Genomic DNA, 21,097 nt, shown 5'->3' on the forward strand with positions numbered 1-21,097 from the left:
GGTTTGGGTCCCCGGCGTGAACTGCTGCACGGGCCGTGTTTATTAACACTGCGCATGCGTGAGCCTCGTTCTGGCTCACGCATGCGCCCAACAGTGTATTACTACGCAACATCCTTCCTTTTCCCCCTGAAACAGAAAACATGAACAAACATAGAATTAACAGTGCTCCAATACAACTTAAACTGTTAGTGTATCACTGATCACGAAGCAGGGTCCATAAGGAAGTCTTGGAACCTCTGCGGCGGCCTGCGCCCCGCCCGGCTCGGGTACCTGCGTGAGGAACATCGGGCGTCCCTTGAGTCTCGGGCGGTTCATCGTGTCTCAGTGTTGACTCGGCATTCTGCTCCGGGTCGGATGTGACTGTCTCCTCCTAGCTCGCAGTTCCGATGCGCTTGAAGAAGGACTCGTTCCTGGTGACAGTCCCTCGTGCATTGGAAGCGGTGACCATAGACCCTTTGACGTGCGTCACCCCGAGTGGCTGTCTCATATGATAGTGACAACTTTCCTTCCGGCCTTCTGTTTCGCACTAGCACGGTGTCACCCATGGCAATGTCTTTCTCTGGGAGCCTCCTCCTGGTGGTCTCTCTTTCATTCTGAGTGGCTCTCTCCGCTTGCACCTGCTCGTTATTGATCTCTCCCGGATGCCGACCTTCGATTTCTGGTAACAATCCTCTTGGCACCCGTTTGAAGAGCGCCTCCGCCGGGGCGACCCCAGTGGACTGATGCAGGGTCGAGCGGTACTCTCAGAGAAATTCAAACGGGTTACGTCTTAGATCTTCCCCTCCATTCATTGATATGCGGAACACCTTGTTGAGCGTTCGCATTAATCGCTCTATCTCCCCATTTGCTCTTGGCCAGAGGGGTGTGACCTTACGAGGTTTTATCCCTCTTTCTTCACAGTAGGTTGCAAACTGCTGCCCTTTGAACGGAGCACCGTTGTCCGAGCACAACTCCCTTGGAAACCCATGCGTGTTAAACATTTTCTCCAACGCCATGATGGTGTGTTCGCTGGCTGTGGACTCGACCAGCTCAACTTCGGGATATCGTGACCACTGATCGGTCACCACCAGAAAGTACATTCCCCGGCCTGTGGACCCAAAATCGGCATGTACCGTCCCCCATGGCGGGTCGCTCCTTACCATTGCTTGGATCGGCGGCCCTCTTTCCACCGGACTCGCAGCTTGGTAGGGAATGTAGTTCCTCACAAACTCCTCCACTCTGCTTTCCAGCTCCGGGAACCAGACCTTTAATCTCAGACAAGCTTTCATCTTGGCCATCCCCTGGTGGCCATTATGGGCGAGATGTAGGACTTTGTCAACTAATGTTCTCAGGATAACAATCTGGTGACCCCTCAGCAGGAGGCCGTCATCCGCCACCGTTAGCTCGTGCCGCGCCTTCCAGAGGGCTTGCAGGTCCTTTTGAGCCCCTATGATTCTCCTGGAGTTGTCTTGCAGGACCTCACGCCACTCCCCACTCGCTATCGCCTGTCTGATTTTGGTGAACGTTTCGTCCCTGTTGGATTCCTCTGCAATTACCTGGCGGGCCAGGGCAATGGGCAGCGCAGATTCGACAGCCAGGTGTACGGCCTCTACGCAGTCGGCCACTTCAATGGAGTCTCTGAGCCTCCCCGAGCCCGGGTGGCGGGACAGATAGTCTGCCGGGTTAAGTGTTCCTGGGCGATACAGTAGTTTGACCCCGTACTCCATTAGCGAGAGCATCCATCGTTCAATGCGAGGTGGTGGTTTGGACGAGGTCCCTGATAGAATTGGGATTAGGGGCTTGTGATCCGTCACCACGACAACCGGTTTCCCCAGAATGTAAATGCAGAAATGTTTGCACCCCCACAGTATGGCCAAGGCCTCCCGCTCGATCTGAGAGTATCTCCTCTCTGTCTCGGTGAGGGCTTTGCTGGCATAAGCGATGGGCCTCATGGTTCCTTGATTGTCCGCCTGCATAAGAACTGCTCCCAGGCCCACGGGGCTGGCGTCGACCACAATTTCAGACTCCCGGTCCGAGTTGAAATAAGCCATGGTCTCTTGCCCTGATACGGCGCTCTTAATGTCATCGAACGCCCGCTGCTCTTTTCCAATCCAGTTCCATGCGACGTCATTCATGGTGAGCGCTCTGAAGGGCACCGATAGCAAGGCTAGGTCACGGATGAAGCGACCGCAATAGTTCACCATCCCCAGGAAGCTTCTAATCTCCGCTGGAGATGTCGGTGGAGCGGCTTCACGGATGTCCTTCACTTTCTCTGGATCAGGGGAGATCCCTCCAGCATGGAAAACGAAACCAAAGAACTCCAACCTGTCTTTCAGAAACTCACACTTTTCTTTGTGTAGTGTTAGACCTAGAGTGCCCAGCCTTTCCAGGGTGTTCTCTAGGAGCATCAGATGTTCTGCCTCCGATCGGGCAAAGACCAGGATGTCGTCCGACATGTTGATCACTCCCTTGAGTCCTGACAGAGCCCCCCTGATGGCATTTTGGAAGACTTCTGCTGCGGACGAGACTCCAAAACTGAGCCGCTTGTATTGATATAACCCCTCATGAGTCGTGAAGGTCATGATGTATCTGGACTCGGGGTGTAACTCTAACTGGTGATATCCAATTGTAGGTCCAGTTTTGAGAATACTTTCGCTCCCTGGAGTTCCCCGACAATATCATCTAAGGTGGGCGTGATGTGGCGTTCCCTCTTGAAGGCTACATTGGGTAGCCTCATGTCCACGCAGATGCGCACCGTGCCTGGCTGTTTAGGCTTCGGGCCACTACAATTGGGGAGACCTAAGGGGTGGGGCCTTCCACCCTTTCGATGATGTCTCGGTCAATCAGGGAATGCAACTCTTTCTCCACCTGTGCTCTCAGATGGAATGGGATACGGCGGTGTTTGAGAGCTGTTGGTCTCACCGACCCGTCTATGTGGAGGCGTATTGGATCAGCTTTCAGTTTTCCGATGCCATTGAAGATTGTCCCGAACCGTTGCAGTAGGTTTTCCAGGTCGGCGCAGTACACCGCAAATGAGAAGTGGAAAATGTTTAGCGCTTCAGCGGCGGCGCAACTTAGGAGTGTGGGCTCACACTTGTGACGAAGAATCTTGCTTTGATTCTGGTCTGTCCATGAATCACTGGTGCTACGAATAGCCCCTGGATGGGGAGCGGAGTGTGTCCACCAAAAGCATATATGCGTGCCGTGGATTCTGCCAACCCTGGTGGGCCAGGCAACGTGTTGTAATGTTCAGTCGCTAGCACACAGACGGACGCTCCAGTGTCTATCAGGACCGGCGTGGGTGTTTCCCCAATGTTCACTGTGCACGTGGGCTGGCGCCGTTTCCCTGGGCCTTTGGCGATACTGGAGATGAAGAAGATTTCGTCCTCCTCTTCTTCTTCTTCTGCGATGTTCAAATCTTGCATGCCCTGTTCAATGGACGACACACCCTGTATCCTCCTATAGGTGCCTCGGCCAACTCTCTCCGGACCTCTTGATCCTGCGACTGGTGTTGTTGCCCTGCACACTCTCGCATAGTGTCCCGGAGTGCCACATCTGCCGCAGGTTCTTGATTTGGCGGGGCACTCGCCTACATGTGGCAGGTCATATCCGCAGTATTGGCATGATGGGAGCATTCCTGTGATCTGTGGGTGGGTCTCCACCTCTTGGCGCCCATCTTGCCTTCCCGGGTGCATAGCGACCGACTGCAAAAGCTTCTTCCTCCTTCTTTGCATGAGTAGCTGCGTCCATCTTTGCCCCCCTGGCATCAGCCAGTTCATATGCTCTCCCCATGTCTAGGATTTGTTCTAGGGTTAGCCCAGGTTCTCTCAAAACCTGCCTCCGCAGTTTTCCGGAGCTGCACCCTTGCAGCAACTGGTTACAAACCACCTCTTCTTCGTTACCCCATCTACAGGAGCTTGCTAGGTGTCGGGAATCGCGCACAGAACTTGTCCAATGATTCATCTTCTCGCTGCTTCTCCGCGCACATGACAAACCTGTCAAAGTCTACGTTTGCCATGGGGAGGAAGTAATCCCCCGAGTGCTTGTTTCACTGCAACTTAGGTGGCCACAGGGATGGTCAGCGAGTCATAGATCTTGTGTACCTCCACCCCTGCCGAGTATACCATGATGTCGATCTTCTCTGCATCTTCTGTGACCCCAGCGGCCATAAAAAACATTTCTAGCCGTTTCACCCACAGGAGCCATTTTGGACCCAGTTTAGATGGAGGGCCTGTGGTATCAAATTCAGGCATGGGGCTTAGCGTGCTGTTCATCCTGCGTGGGATGGGGGCAATTGCACCATCTAGGTCTTCTTCCCCCATCTTGGTGAATAGCACTCACTGGTACTTGCTGGACACCTTCTGTGGCTGCTGGGCTGGTGTGCTGAGTCCCCTTGCGATGTGGTGCTCTTCCTGCACCCTTTTCTCCTCATGGTCACCTGTGCCACAGCCCTGTAAATGTAAGGGCTGTGGAATTTCCAAAAATTGCTGCTGGGCAAAGCAAAAGTGCAAGTGGCACACAAGCACCCTCACGGGCCGCTACCACTGCCTTTCACGTGTTGACCAAGATGGCCGCCGGCCAAACGTGTGGACTTGTGTGGACGCGAGTCAACGTTCTTCTCCTAGAACGTTGCCGGAGCGGAGGATGGCTCCCGCGCCGTCCTCGTCGCCAGTGTTGAGTGTCGTGGGGGCGTTGAGAGGCACCCTAACCCTAATTTTAAAATAAAAAAAATCCATTGAATTTCCATCGAATTATATTCAACGAAAAGGCATTTTGATGGAAATGCTTTTCGTTGCTTATAATTCGATGGCAAAACATTAGATGGAATGGTTTTCGATGGATTGACTAGATACCATATACCACCCTTCAGACTTGCTTCCTACTCTTTGCTCCAAGGGATATGCTCCTCTTCTCACTCGGGAGGGATCTTTGGCCCTTCCACCTAAACAACTGGGCCTGGGGTCTATCCTATGGTTTCCCACACAACCACAAAGTGAGCTTTTCTAAGGATTTCACGACCCTCTACAATGGGCCCCTTCTGAGCTATAGCTGTTCCCCGCTCTTCTTTCAAAATCGCCCGGCTTGATGCTGCAGTGTTAGCCCCTTGTCTTTTCCGCCCATACTGTCTGCCCTTTATTCGTTCAAGTTTCTGTTCTCCTCGCTCCAGGTTGCTGCTGGCTCTCCCACCTCCGCCTTTATCTCTGCCTCCCCTTTCAGAGGTTGGCCTCACCCCTAAGGGTGGGCCCCCTTATTAGCCCTATCTTCTCTCCGGTACTCTTTCCCTGCAAGGATTGGTTCATTATAGCCCTTCCTTCCAGGATTGATCAAAGTGGGAATTGACTTCCCTTTGCTTTGTATTGCGGTCTCCTGAGCTAAGAAAACGGTTTGTGGCCATTTTGAATCTTAGCGGGATTCCCGCCTTTCCTCTGCCCCGGCACCCGTCTCCTGTCTTCTCTGCTCGGGTTCCCCTTGTCCTCCGGACTTGTTGCCACTACATTGCCTTCCCGGGGTTTCCCTGGCCCTTCTCACTGGGGATCATGGTTCTCTGGGGAACTTTGCCATCTGAATCTATGGGTGGTGCAGAAATAGTGACATGCCTTACGCACAAAGGCTGTTACAAGGAGAATAATTGCTTCTGATGGCGAGAACTGGCAAATGATGAGATTACTTGAGGGAGATGACAGTAGTAACTGGGAAATGGCATACCTGGGCATACATGAAACAGACAAATGTGGGGAGTACTTGGGCATTGAATGCCAATGTCTGGTAAATGGTGTGAGATGGCATGAGTGCACAGGCACATATGATCCCAATACATTGCAAACAGTGTGAGTGCATCAGCGGGCCTTGTCAATATGCATCAGGCATGGTCTGAGGTGAGGAGATGTAAATTATAATTTCGCTCACAGAATAGTCATCGATTCAATTGGACCCCATGTAACTTAATTTGTGACAGCTGCTTTCGTTTAAAAATCGCATTTGGTAGTACACGCATTTTCCTACTTTCTCTCTTGAAATTCAGGTTTTATGAAGCGTGAAAAACAAACCTAGTTCCCCTGTGCGCGAGGAGAGAGCGGGAAAGATGGCAGCTTGGCATTACTTGGACTGGAACAGGGGGAGCATTTATGCAGAATGGGCAGTGCTGGCCGTGCGCCCTTTCAGGGTACAGCCCACTCCCCTGCAAATACTTGTGTCACACAAAAGTCTTTTGAACTATGAGGCCATCTGCGTCTGCCAGTGGACCATTCCTTTCCCCCAACGAGACCCTTCTTCCTGCCCGAACTGCGCGGGCACCTGAGTATGGTTGGTGCGTTTATTTACATGAGCTGGCTGAGAAACAGTGACTTGACCTTCGGTAGCTTTAGGAACTGCCAACCTCAACAGCGGCCATTGTAAATCATTCCATAGCTGGAACACGGCGCTGCCAACTTCCGAACCCAACACCAGGTACTGCCCCTCAGGAAGATTTAAGTCCGCTGTCGTTGGCCAAGCATTCCCCCTTCCCCAGGACTCCAGCGGAGGCCGGGAAAGGGGGCATTGCTGCCTTGTCATTCCAAGAGTGGCCATTTTGTAATGCTCCATTTGGACACGTCAAAGGCGTAACAATATGGCGCTCACCGTATGATGGTTTGTAACACAACAAAACCGCATGAGGCGGACTAGTGTGCGCGGGTAAATGCGTGTTGGGCACGGGTCCGGGGAGTAGGCCGGCTTAGCCGGACTGAGGTGGGTAGTAGCTGTAGCAGGCCGTGTGTGAGGGTGCTGGTGGAGAAGATGAACCCGCTACGTGACAGCAAGGCTTAAAAGACCACATGGGTGTGTCCAACCCGGCATGTATTATTTAAAGGCTTGGGTGTGAGGAAGCTCCTAGGCGCAAGTACAAATTTAATGAATGAGCTCCAGTTACCCGTAGGCCGGTTCTGGGTGCGACTCTCCCCTTTCACGCCAGCTCTGGAGCACCCTGGCAGCGGAGGCAGCCGGCTTTGCCTCTGTGGTGGACACTCGACGGAGTCGAGGCCTGCAGCGTCTCTGTGGAAACGGAGGAAAACTGGGGTTCACCACTTGACTGTGCGGGAACTGGGGGCAATTAGCGAATTGCAGTCCGAGGCCAGTTTGAGTATAGGTGCTCTGTCCGCGAACACCGAGGTCGGTTGGCGGTGTGTTTTCTTGTCTGGGGGTGTCTATGGTCGGCCACGGCAGCTGAAGTCTAAGCCGGGCGCCCACCGAGGCATGCGAAGGTTTGTGGTCAGAAGATGGTCGGACCGGGTGTGCCCCTGACATCTGTACTGAGCAGCTGGACCAACGCCTGAGCAGGTGAGGATGGGGGCGAGGTGTGTGGGGGCGCAATAGTAGGCATGGCCTGTGTCCAGAGTGGGTGAGGTAGTGGATACTTTTAATAAACACGCTTGAGCAGAAGGCAAACCATCCCGTGGCACGTATCTTGTCTTTTGGGGAGACTTGTACTGGGGAGGGGTGTGTGCTTCGTAGAGGCCCGCTCTGCTCACGAGTTGACCCTTTGGAGGTTGTTAGACTGGAGCCCTGCCCGACCCGGGGGTGCAGCCCTCTGTGCTGAGGCCAGGGGTCCTCACAGTGCCGGCTGCGTGTAGGTGTGTCAATAAGCGAAGAGGTTTATTTATGACTGAGATGAGAGCTTTTACCGGAAATTCTCCTTTATTCCCCACAGCTGTCCGACCTTCTGAGTGAGGAGGAATCGCCCGCCATGAGCCGCGCCAGCCTCCTCGTCATCGTCTTCCTCCACCTTCTGTCAGGTTGGTACCAGAGCTTTCTGTCCCCTCACTCCCCGAGACCCTCCTATGACGCCCACGCACCCCCTTCAGCGGCACTCAAATCCTACCGGCGCGGGCACACGGCACCCCCTGACTCCACGCGCACCGCGCCTGGCCGTCCTCCCTCGCTCCACGTAACACCCCTTGACGCCGCACGCTTCAGAACCCACACCAAGATCCAGTTAACCTAGTTCAAAGCATTGCTGTCTGAACCCTGAGCCTGGAAGATCTGTACAGGTTTGTGGATAGCTCTGCTGTCCGAGGCATGCGTCTCCGCCAGTGGTCGAAGTGGGCGGGAGCGCGGTGCTCGTGCTCCTGTACTTCTTTTAATGAAGTTTTACCGTTCCTATACTTTTATTTTAAAAAGAAACCGTTCCGGAACGGTTTCGTTTCAAAATAAGTGTAGGAAGCAGTTGAAACTTGCACTTTCAGTGCAGTGCGCTGAACATTCCATTAAACTGCAGGTGCATGCATTTGGGGGTTTATATTGTGCATGTGGTTTGCGGGAGTGGTGCAGCCCGGTAGGGAACATGGCTCCACTACTTCTTTTCGTACGCTTCGACCACTGGTCTGCGCAATGCGTGCACTCGTGTTGTGGCTAGCTCTGCCTTCTGAAGACTAAGGGCCTGGTTTATGGATTTTTTCTCGTGGTGCAACGTGACTTTTCACTAGTGCAAATTAACTTTGCACTGTCACCACACACCCTGATTCACAGAGCGGTGCGAAGTGTATATTTGCAGTAGCGCTCTGTGAATCAGGGTGTTTGCAGGCAGTTGGTTACCGTGCACAACATCCATGAATCCCTTAGTCTGTAAGATCTGTGCAGCTTGCACGATAGCTCGGATGTCTGAGCCTGTATGATCCGCGCCCCCTGAGGGACAGTCTCTTAGATCCGCGCAGCATGAGTGACAGCTCTGCTGATTGATGGGTGATACTGCGTGCTAACTTGTGGCGTTTAAGACATACAAACACGCGGCCGAGGGGTAATTTGAGGCTTGATGTGTAACTCCGTGACATGCGATCCGGACGCTGAATCCTAAAGGATGAGGTTCTCACAAGAGAACATGGGCTGTTAATTGATAATGAGAACTCGAGCTGCTAGTGGCAGACGGCAGTGTGAAGATTACAATGCGTTTGGAGTCAGAACAATACAGAAAACCAAAGAGCAGTGTCTAACTAATAGTGGGCATTTTCCCACAACAAATGTTTATGGACAAGTTCAGGGACAGCAGAATATACAGCCCCATGGCATTTACAGTTTTGCTTTGACCCCTTGTGAGATCATGCTGTAGTCTGCTACTTTTTTTCTTTTTCTCTGGTGAGAGTGTCTCAGAGTTATCTTTGACTTGATTGACAGTTCTTTCAACGTCCCCCCAGCCTACTCCCTCCCACCCCGACGCCCACTCCTATGCTTCAGTAATCTATGGACCTTCCCTTGTCCCCACCACCCCCCCCCCCGCACAGCTCCTTAATGTTGCATCTGCACAGCGCTCCACTGCTCGCCAGCTAGGTTTCTGCCTTACACACACAATAGGTGTTATGAACTCAAGGACATTGACTTTCTGTATGTTTGCATAAATTCTGACTCGCCGTTACACCATCCTTACCTGGAACAGGCTTCCTCTGGGTCTTAGAACAGGAGTTATCTATTTCATCATCATCAAAGAAGGCCTAGAGCTGACTGGCACCTAGACGTGGTTCCGCTGCGATTAGTGCTCCTCAACTTATTATTGTCTTCCATTCCCAGCAGCCAATGGTTTCCCCTGACTTTGCTTTCTGGAGATGCTTTAGGATTTCGGACTCCAAATTCCAGCATGCAATATTTAATTTTGCTTCCTCTTTCTCAGTAGGCCTTAGGAGTTCTGACTCGGAGAACAAGCCGGTGATATTTTCCTACAGTGCCACTTTCCGAATGCGCTCTAGGAATTGACATTCCAAGTTACAGCCCATAGACTTTGTCTTTTCATGTCACTTGGAAAATGTTAGATGGTTCTTTCTGAGAAGATTGCAACCCAGCACTTGCAGGATTTTGTGGAAGAGTAAGAGTTTCCGGACTGCCTGCTCTGCTCTAGGCGTGGAGTGCTGCGCGATCTCTTGAGGTGTGCAGACAAGGGTACTTTATTGCTATTCGTGCTGCATGATTTGCCGGCAGCTTTTGAAACTGTGGGCTAGGAGCTTCTCTTACATCGACTATCTACCATTGCCCAAATATCCGTGCCTGCTCTCCTTTCGGATCCGTCCTTTCTTATAGACCGCGAACAACGGGTGGAACTGGGAACCTACCCTTGAAATCCAGCCCCAGTGCACTGTGGGGTCCCTCATGATTTGCCTCTCGCACACCCTCAGACCTTTAGTACCTATGAGAGTAGCCTTTTCTCAATAAACGGGGCAGGTGGACTATGTTTCTACTCATAGACTGATGAGATGACACCCAGATGTATCTATGCATCAGTGAAGGACATGGGCATTTTTCTGCTCTTGCTAATTGCATAACGAGCACCAACATTTGGAGGAATGAGAGTGGCTTGAAACTGAATGCTTCCAAGGCAGAGCAGGTCACAGGGGGACCCTGGAAGATGCTTTCCAATTAAAGCTCTACTTCGGTCCTTCCTAGATGATTTGGCCTTGATGCGTTTCCTCCAAAGTAAAATAAAGTAGGAGTTATTTGGGAATTTGAGAAATGTGAGCACAGATTAGTGAGGTAGTTAAAAGCTCTTTTGTCAGATTTTTTTTAAATACACTAAAGAGTACATACACCTATTGTCGGGATCTTGATTAATTCAACACTCTATGGTAACTCTTTGTATGTTGAACTTCCTGCTTACCAACTTCAGCGCTTGCAGTGGGCATATAATACGGCAGTTGGATTGGTCTGTTGTCTCAACCCACAGGATCATGTCTGGCACCTCCGTAGACCACTACATAGGCTTCCAGTTTACAAATCCTTTTCAAGATTTTGTACCTTGCTTTTAAATATCTACATTGCCTGGATCCTGCCTGGGCATGTAACCATATATTTCTTTATCTTCCAAGTCGTGTCCTTCATTTCTCTGAACAACAGTTACTTACTATCTCTACAGTCAAATATTCAATTCGAGGGAAGGGTGGGGGCAAAAGCTTCTCTCTCAAGCCCCTCACTCGTGGAATAATCTGCCGCTAGGAATCCATGCTTTAATCAACTGGCTAGCCTTCTGGAAAGGCTTGAAGACTTCACTTTTTAAATAAGGTTATTGTTTTCCATTTAATCTTTGTATGTGCATCACATACAATAAAAGGACAGATAATTCAAAGATAAAAATACAATCAATGCTAAAATTTCTGAATGTATGTGATTTCTTCGAAAATATTTCACCTAATGGAGATTTCACCAAATCCATTTAACCGAAAAATAAAATTGACTTTTTGCTTTTTGTACTTTTTTTTTATAATGGGGGGAAGGCCCCACGCTGCCACCCTCACCCCTTCCTACCCTAACGTATACCCTTACCCCACACCCCACCTATTATGCATACCATTTACCCTACCATTTTTGGTGAAATAAATTCGGTGAGATCTCATTAGGTGAAATGGTGTTTGAAGAAATCTACAGTAATTAACATTTCCCACCACACCAATCAATTAGGTACGGGTAGTATAGCTCAGTGGCAATGCGCTCGTCTTGGAAACAAGACGTCGCAGAGCAACACAGGTTCATATCCCCGGTCCGTGCTTTGAAACCTCTTTGGTATTAAGTGCGTTCTAAGTAAGCAATTACAATTTTACATCGAAATTTCATAAACATACAAGTAACAACTATCTAAATGCATTAAATCCAGCCAAAACGATCACGGCTCCCTTGGAAATAACTCAACCACAAAACGGAGAGCCGCAAATCTCCAAGCATTGGCAATATCTAAAGAAAATATTCTGCCATGCGAGATCACACGATAGAAGGCACATGTAATTCATAAAATGATCAAATAAATACTGATGGCGTTTTACAAGTGCATAGCATTTAAGAAGCAAATAAAAAAGTGTCTTAATTTTTGACCCGTACTTACAGCGGCAACAGATTCTTAGTTCCCTTTTAATTTTAGTACAGGGCCCTAGTATCTCGTTGGTAGGAAAAAAGGTTAGAGCGTAGTCTTAAAAATTGGACGCACCAAAAGCACTTGGAAATTTAAATATATAGCTAGGAATCGTGCCAAATGGTTTTATGTCCAGTAAAATATTGAGATATAGCCTATGTTTCCTTACCGCCTGGATGTTGTCAATTGAATCAGATTCCCATACCTTCTTTTTGGCCTTTAAAGGGGTCTAAAATAGCATCTCAATGATAATTTGATGTTGGTCTAAAAATGATTGACATCTAGCTAACCATTTATCAGAAGAAGCATTCCTCTTTTGCTCTTCCAATAACTTCAGCTGCCACCAAATCGAGGGCTCTAGGGCTGTTCAAATTTTAGCCAAAAAGTAAAGCTTTTCCAGGTTATAATCTCATTCAAAGAAAGCAATCCAAATTCGTATTTTATAGCGGCCACAAGCACACTTCTAGGACATTTTCAAATCTTGGTCCAGAAAACACTTCCAGTCTCGACCAATTCAGTTTATCCGTTCGAAGTAAAGTCTTAGCCCTGTAGGTAAACACAGGTACTTGATTCTTCTTATAAAACTCCAGCACCGGGAGGAAAGAGAAGTTGCCAAACGTCTTATTGATTTTCATGGCCTGAGCAGCAAGGGTGATTATCTTAGATTTCATGAAGCTAAATAACCCTTTTAAATTGATCCCATCAAATAAAACAAATGCTAGATATATAACATTAGGTCACTTTTCTAGTTCGGTTGCTTTAAGATACCATTTCAAGTTTTGGTACGTCTTTTTCCTTGTACATCTAAGAATAAAAACATTAAAAAAAATATTTATAGATAGATCGTTGGAATGAGCATACAACTCAAGAGCCGAGAGTTGGCGCTGAAAGCCAATCGGTGTGAAATCCATCAGCACCAAATCATCAATATAATGTAATTAGTTCATGGGATACAATGTCAACATTGGAGGGAACATATGAATAAACTTAAAGGCATGACCAATGTCTGAAATAGACTTAAAAGGACGGGGCTAAAACACAGCCCTGTTTAAGACGTCAGTGTGTATAAATAGGAGCAGACAGGTGCCCTTGTCTTTTCAATCTTATTCGGGCTACAGTATTGGTGTGGAGTGCCTTAATCATATCTAAGAGTCGCAAAGGACAACGTAACCCCACATTAGAAGTTTGTGCCATAGCAAATGCCGTTGAGAGGTCTATAAACGCAACGTAAATAGGTTTTCCCTTGATAAAAACCTCTTCATTAAGTACATTTAAAATAAAACCATTAACAGACGTACCAGTTCCCTTAACAAACCTGTTTGAAATATATTTAGTCTATTAGATGTTTTGGCCTATTCAAGCAAATCTTACGTGTTTCTGCTAAGATCCATAGCACCTAGAAGCAACTGAGTATGTAGTGAGTGTGCTACAAATCATCATATCAAACGTACACTCCATGTTCCAGCATGCAACCTTCTCTTCATTGTTTCGTTTTGGTGCAGTCTAGGAGTTTACAAGGCAAATTCCAGCATGCAACGTTTCTCTCTCTCTAGCCACTTCCTCAGTGGAGTGTTATTTTGGGAGTTGACAACAAGCCTTTCTCCATAATCTCACGTTCTGCAACCATCCCTCTTCCTCCTGCTTTGGGGGTCTGTCCCTGAGCTGTCACTTCTGTACTGGGTCTGCGATTACACTGCACAAGTCAGGACTCACGACAGCTGCACTTTCCCCAGCAGCTGGTGTCTCTACTCTGCCTCCCACTCCCACCTTCAATCTGTAAAGTCTCTGGTTTGGAAAAGCTTCCCATCTCATCCTCACTACTACTGAACAAGCCCACGTTTTGGTCCCCCACTGACTCTTCACAGCCCTGCCTCTTCTCACAGATTATATGTATGGTTCTTCTGATCACACCCACAGGACATCCTTCCTCAGACACCTCCCCCCATTTGCTGGCACTGCTGATCATGAAGACTCCACCCTCTTGGTTCTAACAGATTTTTTTGCAGAACACAGTGGTGCCGACGAGGTCTCGTGACTTCAGCCAAGGAAAAAAGACTCCTTGGATGGTTTTCCATCAAGCCTTAAGGAGTGCGCTTCATCACACACCCATCACCTTAACTTTCTAATCTCCTTTCACTCCTCAGAGGGCTGGAGGAAACCACAAAGGAAAACATGCAACATACTGATGTATTTTCTCACTTTGGGGGAGGATGGAAACTTGAAAGGGCTGCAAAGTTGGGAGTAACAAGGTTGAATGTCTTCCAGTCAAATAATAATTGTGCGCTTCCAGTGTACACTTGATGGCCAAAGTCCTTGGCTTGATACGGGAATGTTGAGTTTCAGGCAGGAACTGTTTCTAGCGATGGACAAGATTGGTTGCCATCTCGGATTTACTATATTACTGACATCCAAGGTTATTAGGGTATCGTACGCAAATACCGAAAAAGAAAATCCTGAGGATGAAAATTCAGAATTTTAAATGCTGCATTTCAGTGCATATATATTTGGGTGGTTGGTTAGGGTGATAAGAAATATGGGTGAGAAAGAGGAGGCTGCGGGAGTCTCCCCCGCATATATATGCAACAAACTCGCCATTTTCATTTTCGAGATTTTAATTCCGCAGTCATTACATAGATCCGGTTATTAGTACTGTTGGATTGCAACACACACCTTTTACACATTAAAAAGCCCTTCTAGCCATGCTATTTAATCTCAACAGGTTGGGCTTGCCTTGTGTCAATATGCCTGTTAGGGGCCTGCCTCCGGTGGAACATTTTGGCATAAACCACTAGTAGTAGACGAACATCCCCAGCAATGACCTGAGATCTTTCTTCCTTTCGTGCAGGCTGCTGTTCTGTGTGGTATCTGCTTTGGTGACTTGAAGCTGTACCACATCATTCCAAACATGGTACCTAGGGTATTTCTCATCGGCTGTAGTCGGGGAGTACTTTGAATAGCATCTCTAAAAGTGGAACTTAGCAGTCATAGGTGTCTCAAGTGCTCTTTCGATGATGGGCTGTGGATTACCACGGGGTGAAGTTACACCCCTGAATATTCTCTAAGCCGTTATAAGAATTGATCCATTAACAGTTTGATTCGTGGGCAGCCCATGGAGTCCAAAGGGCAATATCTTGGACGGGAAAAGGCTTTATAAAATGGCAAGACCAACCTTTTATTTATCTTTATGATGTTGTGGCGCATGCCAATACCCTTGATTAAGGTCCAACGAGCCGATCAATTTGGGTGGCCCTAACCACTAAATCACTCATTTAGGTGGGTCATAGGGTAAGCACATTGAACACTTAAGTAAGAGTTTTGTTTTTTAAGTCAGTTGCAGACCACCAGGTCCACTCTGGTTATAGGACTAGGACGAAGGTAGGAACCAAGTCATTCAATTATTCCACTGTAACTCATATCTTAAACATCTTCTCCACTTCAACATGGTTCACTGCTCAGCGAGGTTCTGGTAGCCTACATGGTCGTTGCCAGTTTATTGTCCTGGCGGTGTTCTAATCCAAGGTTGCCTAAGATGTCTTGGAGATCTTTAGGGATGTTTCGTAAATTTTCCCTTGGCGTTCGGTCAGGTTATCAGGAATTCTTGGGTTGCCCTCCCTCTAAGGCACCCATAGGAAACCTGTCCTTCTTCTTGGTAGGTTGGTGATGTACGTGCTGGTCTGCATGTCTTCTGCTCCAGATTTCATGGATTTTAACTAGTTTGCATGATCCAATTGACTTTTCTGTTGTCGGTTCAGTTGTTGGGCAAGATCACTGAAGTTACTGACACTTTCTGTCACTTACACCAGGTTTCTGCTGCCAGAGAAGAGAGAAAGTAAGACTTATAGATGGGGCAGTGGTTTGAGTTGAGATCCCGTCTCCCATTATAGTACCGGAAAGGAACTTGATCAAAACCCAGAGGTTGTTATGTTCCAAACGGGGACCCCAGTGGAAAACTCCAAGTATTGCTCAGTGAACAATCTGCATGCAATATCCACTGTAGTGTCCTGTTACCACTACACCTAATATTCTATGCTGTGATATGTGCTGATTCCTAAAACAGGGTTCGAAATTGAGGGGAGCTTAGAGATATTTAGCTCTTGCTTGGGGCCTAATTAGCTTTACACCAACAGCTATCAGAAGCTACTTTTGGCTCCCCAGGCCAACTGATGCAGAACAAACCCAACTATGTGAATTCAACACTGCACATATGGGACAATATATAACTAAGCTTAAGGACACAATTTGGACAAAATGCATTCAAGTACTCGGTGTGATAGGCTGCTGATGAGGCGATCGCATTGACTTGCCTAGTCATGAACAGGTTGGAGTCCAGGTATACTCCCAATGTTTTCACAGAATCTGATACTGAGATTCTGATGGAATCAACGGTGAAGTGGCTGAATTGAGTGTCGAGATTATTAAGTGTGAGTGGAACCTACTAGGAGAAGTCTGAGTTCAAGCACAGTCCATTGGCTGCCATCCAAGTCTGGATGGTGTTGTATATGCTGTTAAGGGTTCTCAAGTCTGTGTGGTAGTCGCCCGTGAGTGTGAGTAAGATCAGAGTATCGTCTGCGTAGTTGGTGTAGGAGATACCCAGGGCATCAAGGATGAGGAAGAGGGAAAGTGTGAGTGAGAGGCGGGAGCCTTGGGGCAGCCCGCATAGCATGATGGTAGTTAAAGCGGATGCTAAGTCAGAGAATACTTGCATGGTCCTTCCTTGTAAGAAAGATATGATCCATGCAGTAGCGTTGGGGGAGAATTTGACCATGGTAGGAAGGTGGTGACATAAGACGTTATGGTCTATGAGGTCAAATGTCGCGGAGAGGACAAGAAGTAGGAGATGGGCTGGTTTACCTGAGTCTCTGGCATCATCCATCTGGTTTTTAAGGTGCAGTAGGGCGGTTTCTGTCCCATGCCTAGGGCGAAAACCTGATTGGTGCAGCCCTAGGAGATTGTTCTCCTCCATGAATTGTTGCACCTGCAGGTAGGCTGCTCTGGCGAGTATTTCTTTTAGAAATGAGACGGTAGTAATAGGCCTGTAGTTGTTTGGAGATGTAGGGTCGAGAGTGTTTTTTTTAAGACAGGGCGTACCCAGGCTTCCTTGAGGCAGGAGGGAACCTTTCCTGTGGCAAACAAGGCGTTAACAAGTGCAGTCAGAAATGGCGCTAGGGTGTTGGCACAGTCCTTCATGATTGCAGCTGGGCATATGTCTCCTTTACAATTGGAAGGCTTTATAGTTTTCATAAGGTTAATCATATCTTGTTCCTGAATTGCTTTCAATGAGAATAGTGGGTCCGTCTGGAGATCGGCGGTGTCTGTGGGTGGCACAGTGTTGTGGATAGGAGTGTTAGTTAGCGAGTGTTGGGTAGTTTGAATTTTGGGTTGGAGGGTGTTCACTTTGTTGTGCATGGCGGTTTGGATTTCGCTGCACCATACCTTGTCGTTAAGTGAGGTTCTGTGGGGGACGGAGGGGTAGGGATCTCTAGTTCTCTGAAGATTAAGAATATATCTTTAGTTTTGGACTTAGCTTCAGAGATCCTGGTTTCGAAAGAGGTGGCTTTGGCGTGAATGATCGCTTTTTTGTACTCTTTTGAAAGATTATGGAAGTGCTGTTGGTCAGCGTCAGAGTGTGTGGTTTGCCAGCGGGATAAGGCTGTCTGTTTTTTTAGCGCAGAATTCGAGGAGCTCTTAGGTGAACCAGGCGTTAGTGTGGCTGGTAGGTTAAGCTTTGCGGGGCTTAAGCGGGGCAATGGAGTTGATAGCCGATGTGATGGCCCTGTCGTAAGATAGCGCAAGGGCCTCTTAGGGCTGGTACCTGTAGGTAAGGTAGGATCCTTTCCTTTGTGAGCTGGTGGGAGCTTCTGGTGAGTGCAGGGGGTAAGCAGGGACAGGGGTGTGAATTGCCTCTGTTAGTAGGGACGTTGAACATTACAATATGGTGGTCAGACCACGGGGTGGGGCTGTTACCAGTAATGAGGAGAGGACAATTGAGTTGGGCTATCCAGTCAAGTGTACGGCCTTGTGTATGTGTGGGGTCGGTGACAGAGTTGTTGAACCCTAGTGCAGCTGGGTCCTTGACGTCATTAAGGCCTAGATTGAGGTCACCAAGTAAGATAGCTATGCTGAGTTTTTTAAAGTTGTCTGATGGGAGGTGGGTGAGGGCTGCCTGGAAGTCCCCTACAGGTCCTGGTGGGTGGTGAACGAGATGTAGGGCAATGATGCTATGATGTGATAGGTTGAGTTTCAATTGGAGGTAGTCACTGTTGTTGTTCATGTCTTTGTCGACCTTCATGATGGAGAGGGAGCCTTTTGCTATGAGAGCTACGCTGCCACCTTTGGATGGGTGGTCTTGTCTGGTGATAGAGTAGCCTGGGGGGAGGGCCAGGGCTAGCAGCGAACCTGAGGTATCATGTAGCCAGGTTTTGGTTACCATAAGGAGGTCCAGGTTGTGGGTGGTGATGAGGTTGTGGATGTCTAATGCGGGGGCATTGATGGAGCGGGCATTGACTAGGGCGCAATTGAGGTGGGGCTCATGGTGGGCGACGGTGGCTGTGTGGTGGGGTAGGCTGGAGTGGGGCAGTTTGTGGTGCTAGTTAGGGTGGTATTTGCATCAGTAGCATTGGGAATATCTTTGTCAGTAGTATGAGCATCATTGGTAGAGGCATTCAAGTCAATGAAGGCTGAACTGGTGGTAGTAAAATGTGGCAGCATGAAATTTGTAGCAGTGACGTTAGCAGTGGCATTTTCAGAAGTATGAGCATCATTGTTAGTGGTATTCAAATCAATACAGGTTGAACTGGCGGTAGTAAAATGTGGCAGCATGTCATTTGTAACAGTGGCATTAGCAGTGACATTTTTAGAGGTATGAGCATCATTGGCAGTGGCATACAGATCAATACAGGCAGAACTGGTACTAGATAAGTGTGGCCGCAAGATATTTGGGATTGGTGCTTTTAACATCGAGTAAGGTTAAATCATTGCCAGCAGGATTGACTGTCGATAGGTATGGTATTCTAGTGATTAAAACATCAATCGCAGGATCAAACAGCTTAGCGTTATGGGGATAAGCGGAGGCACAGTTTTGATCAGCGTAAGGTGAAGCCATGGCCGGCGCAATTGTCTTGTGCACTGTAGAGAGTGCATTCTGGAGTTGCTTCGTGGTTCGTCGTAGCTGGGTAAGTTCTTAGTGTAGGAGTAAAGAGCTGTCTTTCAGGTATGTCGGTGACACGTGTGGACTCTGAGTGAGAGCAGCGGGGAGAAGTTTTAGCAGGTGTATGGGTCTCCGGCGTGTGTCTGGAAGCGACAGACTTAGATGTCAACTTGTGCGCTGCAGGCGTTAGATGGGACGTAGAGTCGAGCTTGCAAGCGCATGTTTCTAGGGAGCGTAGACGGTGGGTGAGAGGTAAGCTGGCTGTGTGGGTATGGGAGCCTAGCCGTGTTAGCCTGGTGGCTAGTACAATGGAAAGGGGAGTATGAGGAGCAATGGACGACTTACCTTTTAAGTCTTGGAGATTAGGTAGGCTGACGGCCACCATCGAGCAGTGAAGAGCTGCAAAGAGCACTGGAGGCCTTGTCTGTCGGCCATCTCCTTGCAGCTTCGCCTGATGCTGTGGAAGTTAGATTTGTGGAATGCTGAATACTAACTCATTGATTGATTAATTGATTGTTTCTTTAGTATGCGCTTATACACAAGTGTTTCAAAGCACAACCATGCATGGGAGGGGAAGACATAGTGAAGACAAGACAAACGATCTTACTAGGCATGGTACATTCAGATTATGCAGATGAACACCGAAGGAAGTGTGTGGGGGAGCAATAGGGACAAGTGTGCCCAGTCCCGTCAGAACATGGGTTAAGTGCAGAGAGATACAACTCTCATGGGTCGTAACCGAAGTGCAGTAGTGCTGCGGCAAGTGCAAGGCCTAGCAGCCAAGTGCAGGAGAATGGCAAAGAATGCTTGGGACCTCTGAGGCTCTGAGGTACACCAGGCAGCCAGTCAGCGAAACTGAGCAGAAGTAGAGGAGGGAGAGCGAGCAAGCGAGCAGAAAGAGGTGGTTAGCAGGGGAGGGGGAGATAGAAGGAGGAGGCAAAGAGGAAAGTCTTGAGGAATTTAAGGAGATTCGGCTCAAGGCAGTAGGTAGGCTGTTCCAGAGGGAGGCAACTGCGGAGGATAAAGATCTCCCCCCAAGTCTCTGCTTGGAGAAGCGGCTCACCCGCAGAGAGTTGAAGGAAGACGAGCGGAGGGCATGGAAGGTGAGTATTTAGGAAGAGAGCATTGCAGATTGAGTAGGCCCAGGCCCTAGAACGCCTTATGGACAATGCAATGGGTCTTGATCTTATCCTTGCAGCCATAGGGAGGCAGTGGAGGGATTTCGGTGCTGGAGAGATGCAGTACCTGGGCTTGAGGCTAAGGATAAGTCTCACGGTTCTGTTCTGGATGAGTTGAAGAGGGCAGAGGGTAGAAGAGGGCAGGTTGAGAAAGAGGCTGTTGCAGTAGGCCAGTCTAGAGAGGACCAGGGCTCTGGCGACAGTGAGCCTCTGAGGGAAGGTGAGCAAAGGTAAATACCTCTGAGAAGGTGCAGTTGTTAGTGGGACTTTTTAGAGATGTCTGTGATGTGAGACGAGAAGGAGAGAGTGGAGTCGAAGATGACCCCCAGGTTTTTGCCTTGTTGGTAGGTGGAGGTGCAGGTCCAAGGGAGGCTGGCCATAGGGAAAGAGTGAAGGCGGGAGCAGGGGTCCTGATGAGGACAATCTCTGTCTTACTGGCATTGAGGCAGAGGTCATTTGCAGCACACCACGACTGAACTGCGGACAATCAGGTTTGAGTGAGGAAGAGGCCAGGGGTAGCCTGAAGGAGAGCTGTGTGTCATCTGCGTAACACTGAATGTTGGAGGTGAAGGTGGCTATCATACTGGCCGGGGGGGGCATGTTGCCATTGAAAAACTAGGGGGATAGTTTAGATCCCTGGGGGACACCGCAAGTAAATAGGGGAGAGGAAAGACCCCAGTTCCACCTCGGATGGGCAATCAGAGAGAAAGGAGGGTAGCCACGTCAGGGCCTGATCAGTGATGCCCAGGGTACCTCTGAGACATGCAATCAGGGTGTTGTGGTTCACAGTATCGAAGGCAGAGGAGAGGTTGTGTAGAATGAGGATAGAGGGAGAGTTAGAATCAAGATTTGAGAGCAGATCTTCACAGGTGTTCTGAAGAACAGTTTCCGTGCCTCTAGATGCTCCAAAGCCAGACTGGTGGTCATGTAAGCAGCCAA

At 48.8% G+C, this 21,097-nt stretch overlaps 2 protein-coding genes across 2 annotated transcripts in view; one reads left to right on the plus strand and one right to left on the minus strand.

Annotated features, from left to right (window-relative positions):
• The window catches only part of LOC138504026 (putative nuclease HARBI1), a 292,079-nt gene that overhangs the window by 100,604 nt on the left and 170,378 nt on the right, over window positions 1-21,097 (minus strand). The gene's annotated exons all lie outside the window — the stretch shown is intronic.
• The window catches only part of STRC (stereocilin), a 543,934-nt gene continuing 530,510 nt past the window's right edge, over window positions 7,674-21,097 (plus strand). Inside the window, exon 1 of the mRNA XM_069624197.1 lies at window positions 7,674-7,748. Coding sequence (XP_069480298.1) covers window positions 7,700-7,748 — 49 coding nt within the window. The 5' untranslated portion in view covers window positions 7,674-7,699. The remainder of the gene's footprint in view (window positions 7,749-21,097) is intronic.

The sequence above is a fragment of the Ambystoma mexicanum genome, chromosome 11 (assembly GCF_040938575.1).
Source record: "Ambystoma mexicanum isolate Mex_15411 chromosome 11, UKY_AmexF1_1, whole genome shotgun sequence".
Taxonomy (NCBI): domain Eukaryota; kingdom Metazoa; phylum Chordata; class Amphibia; order Caudata; family Ambystomatidae; genus Ambystoma; species Ambystoma mexicanum.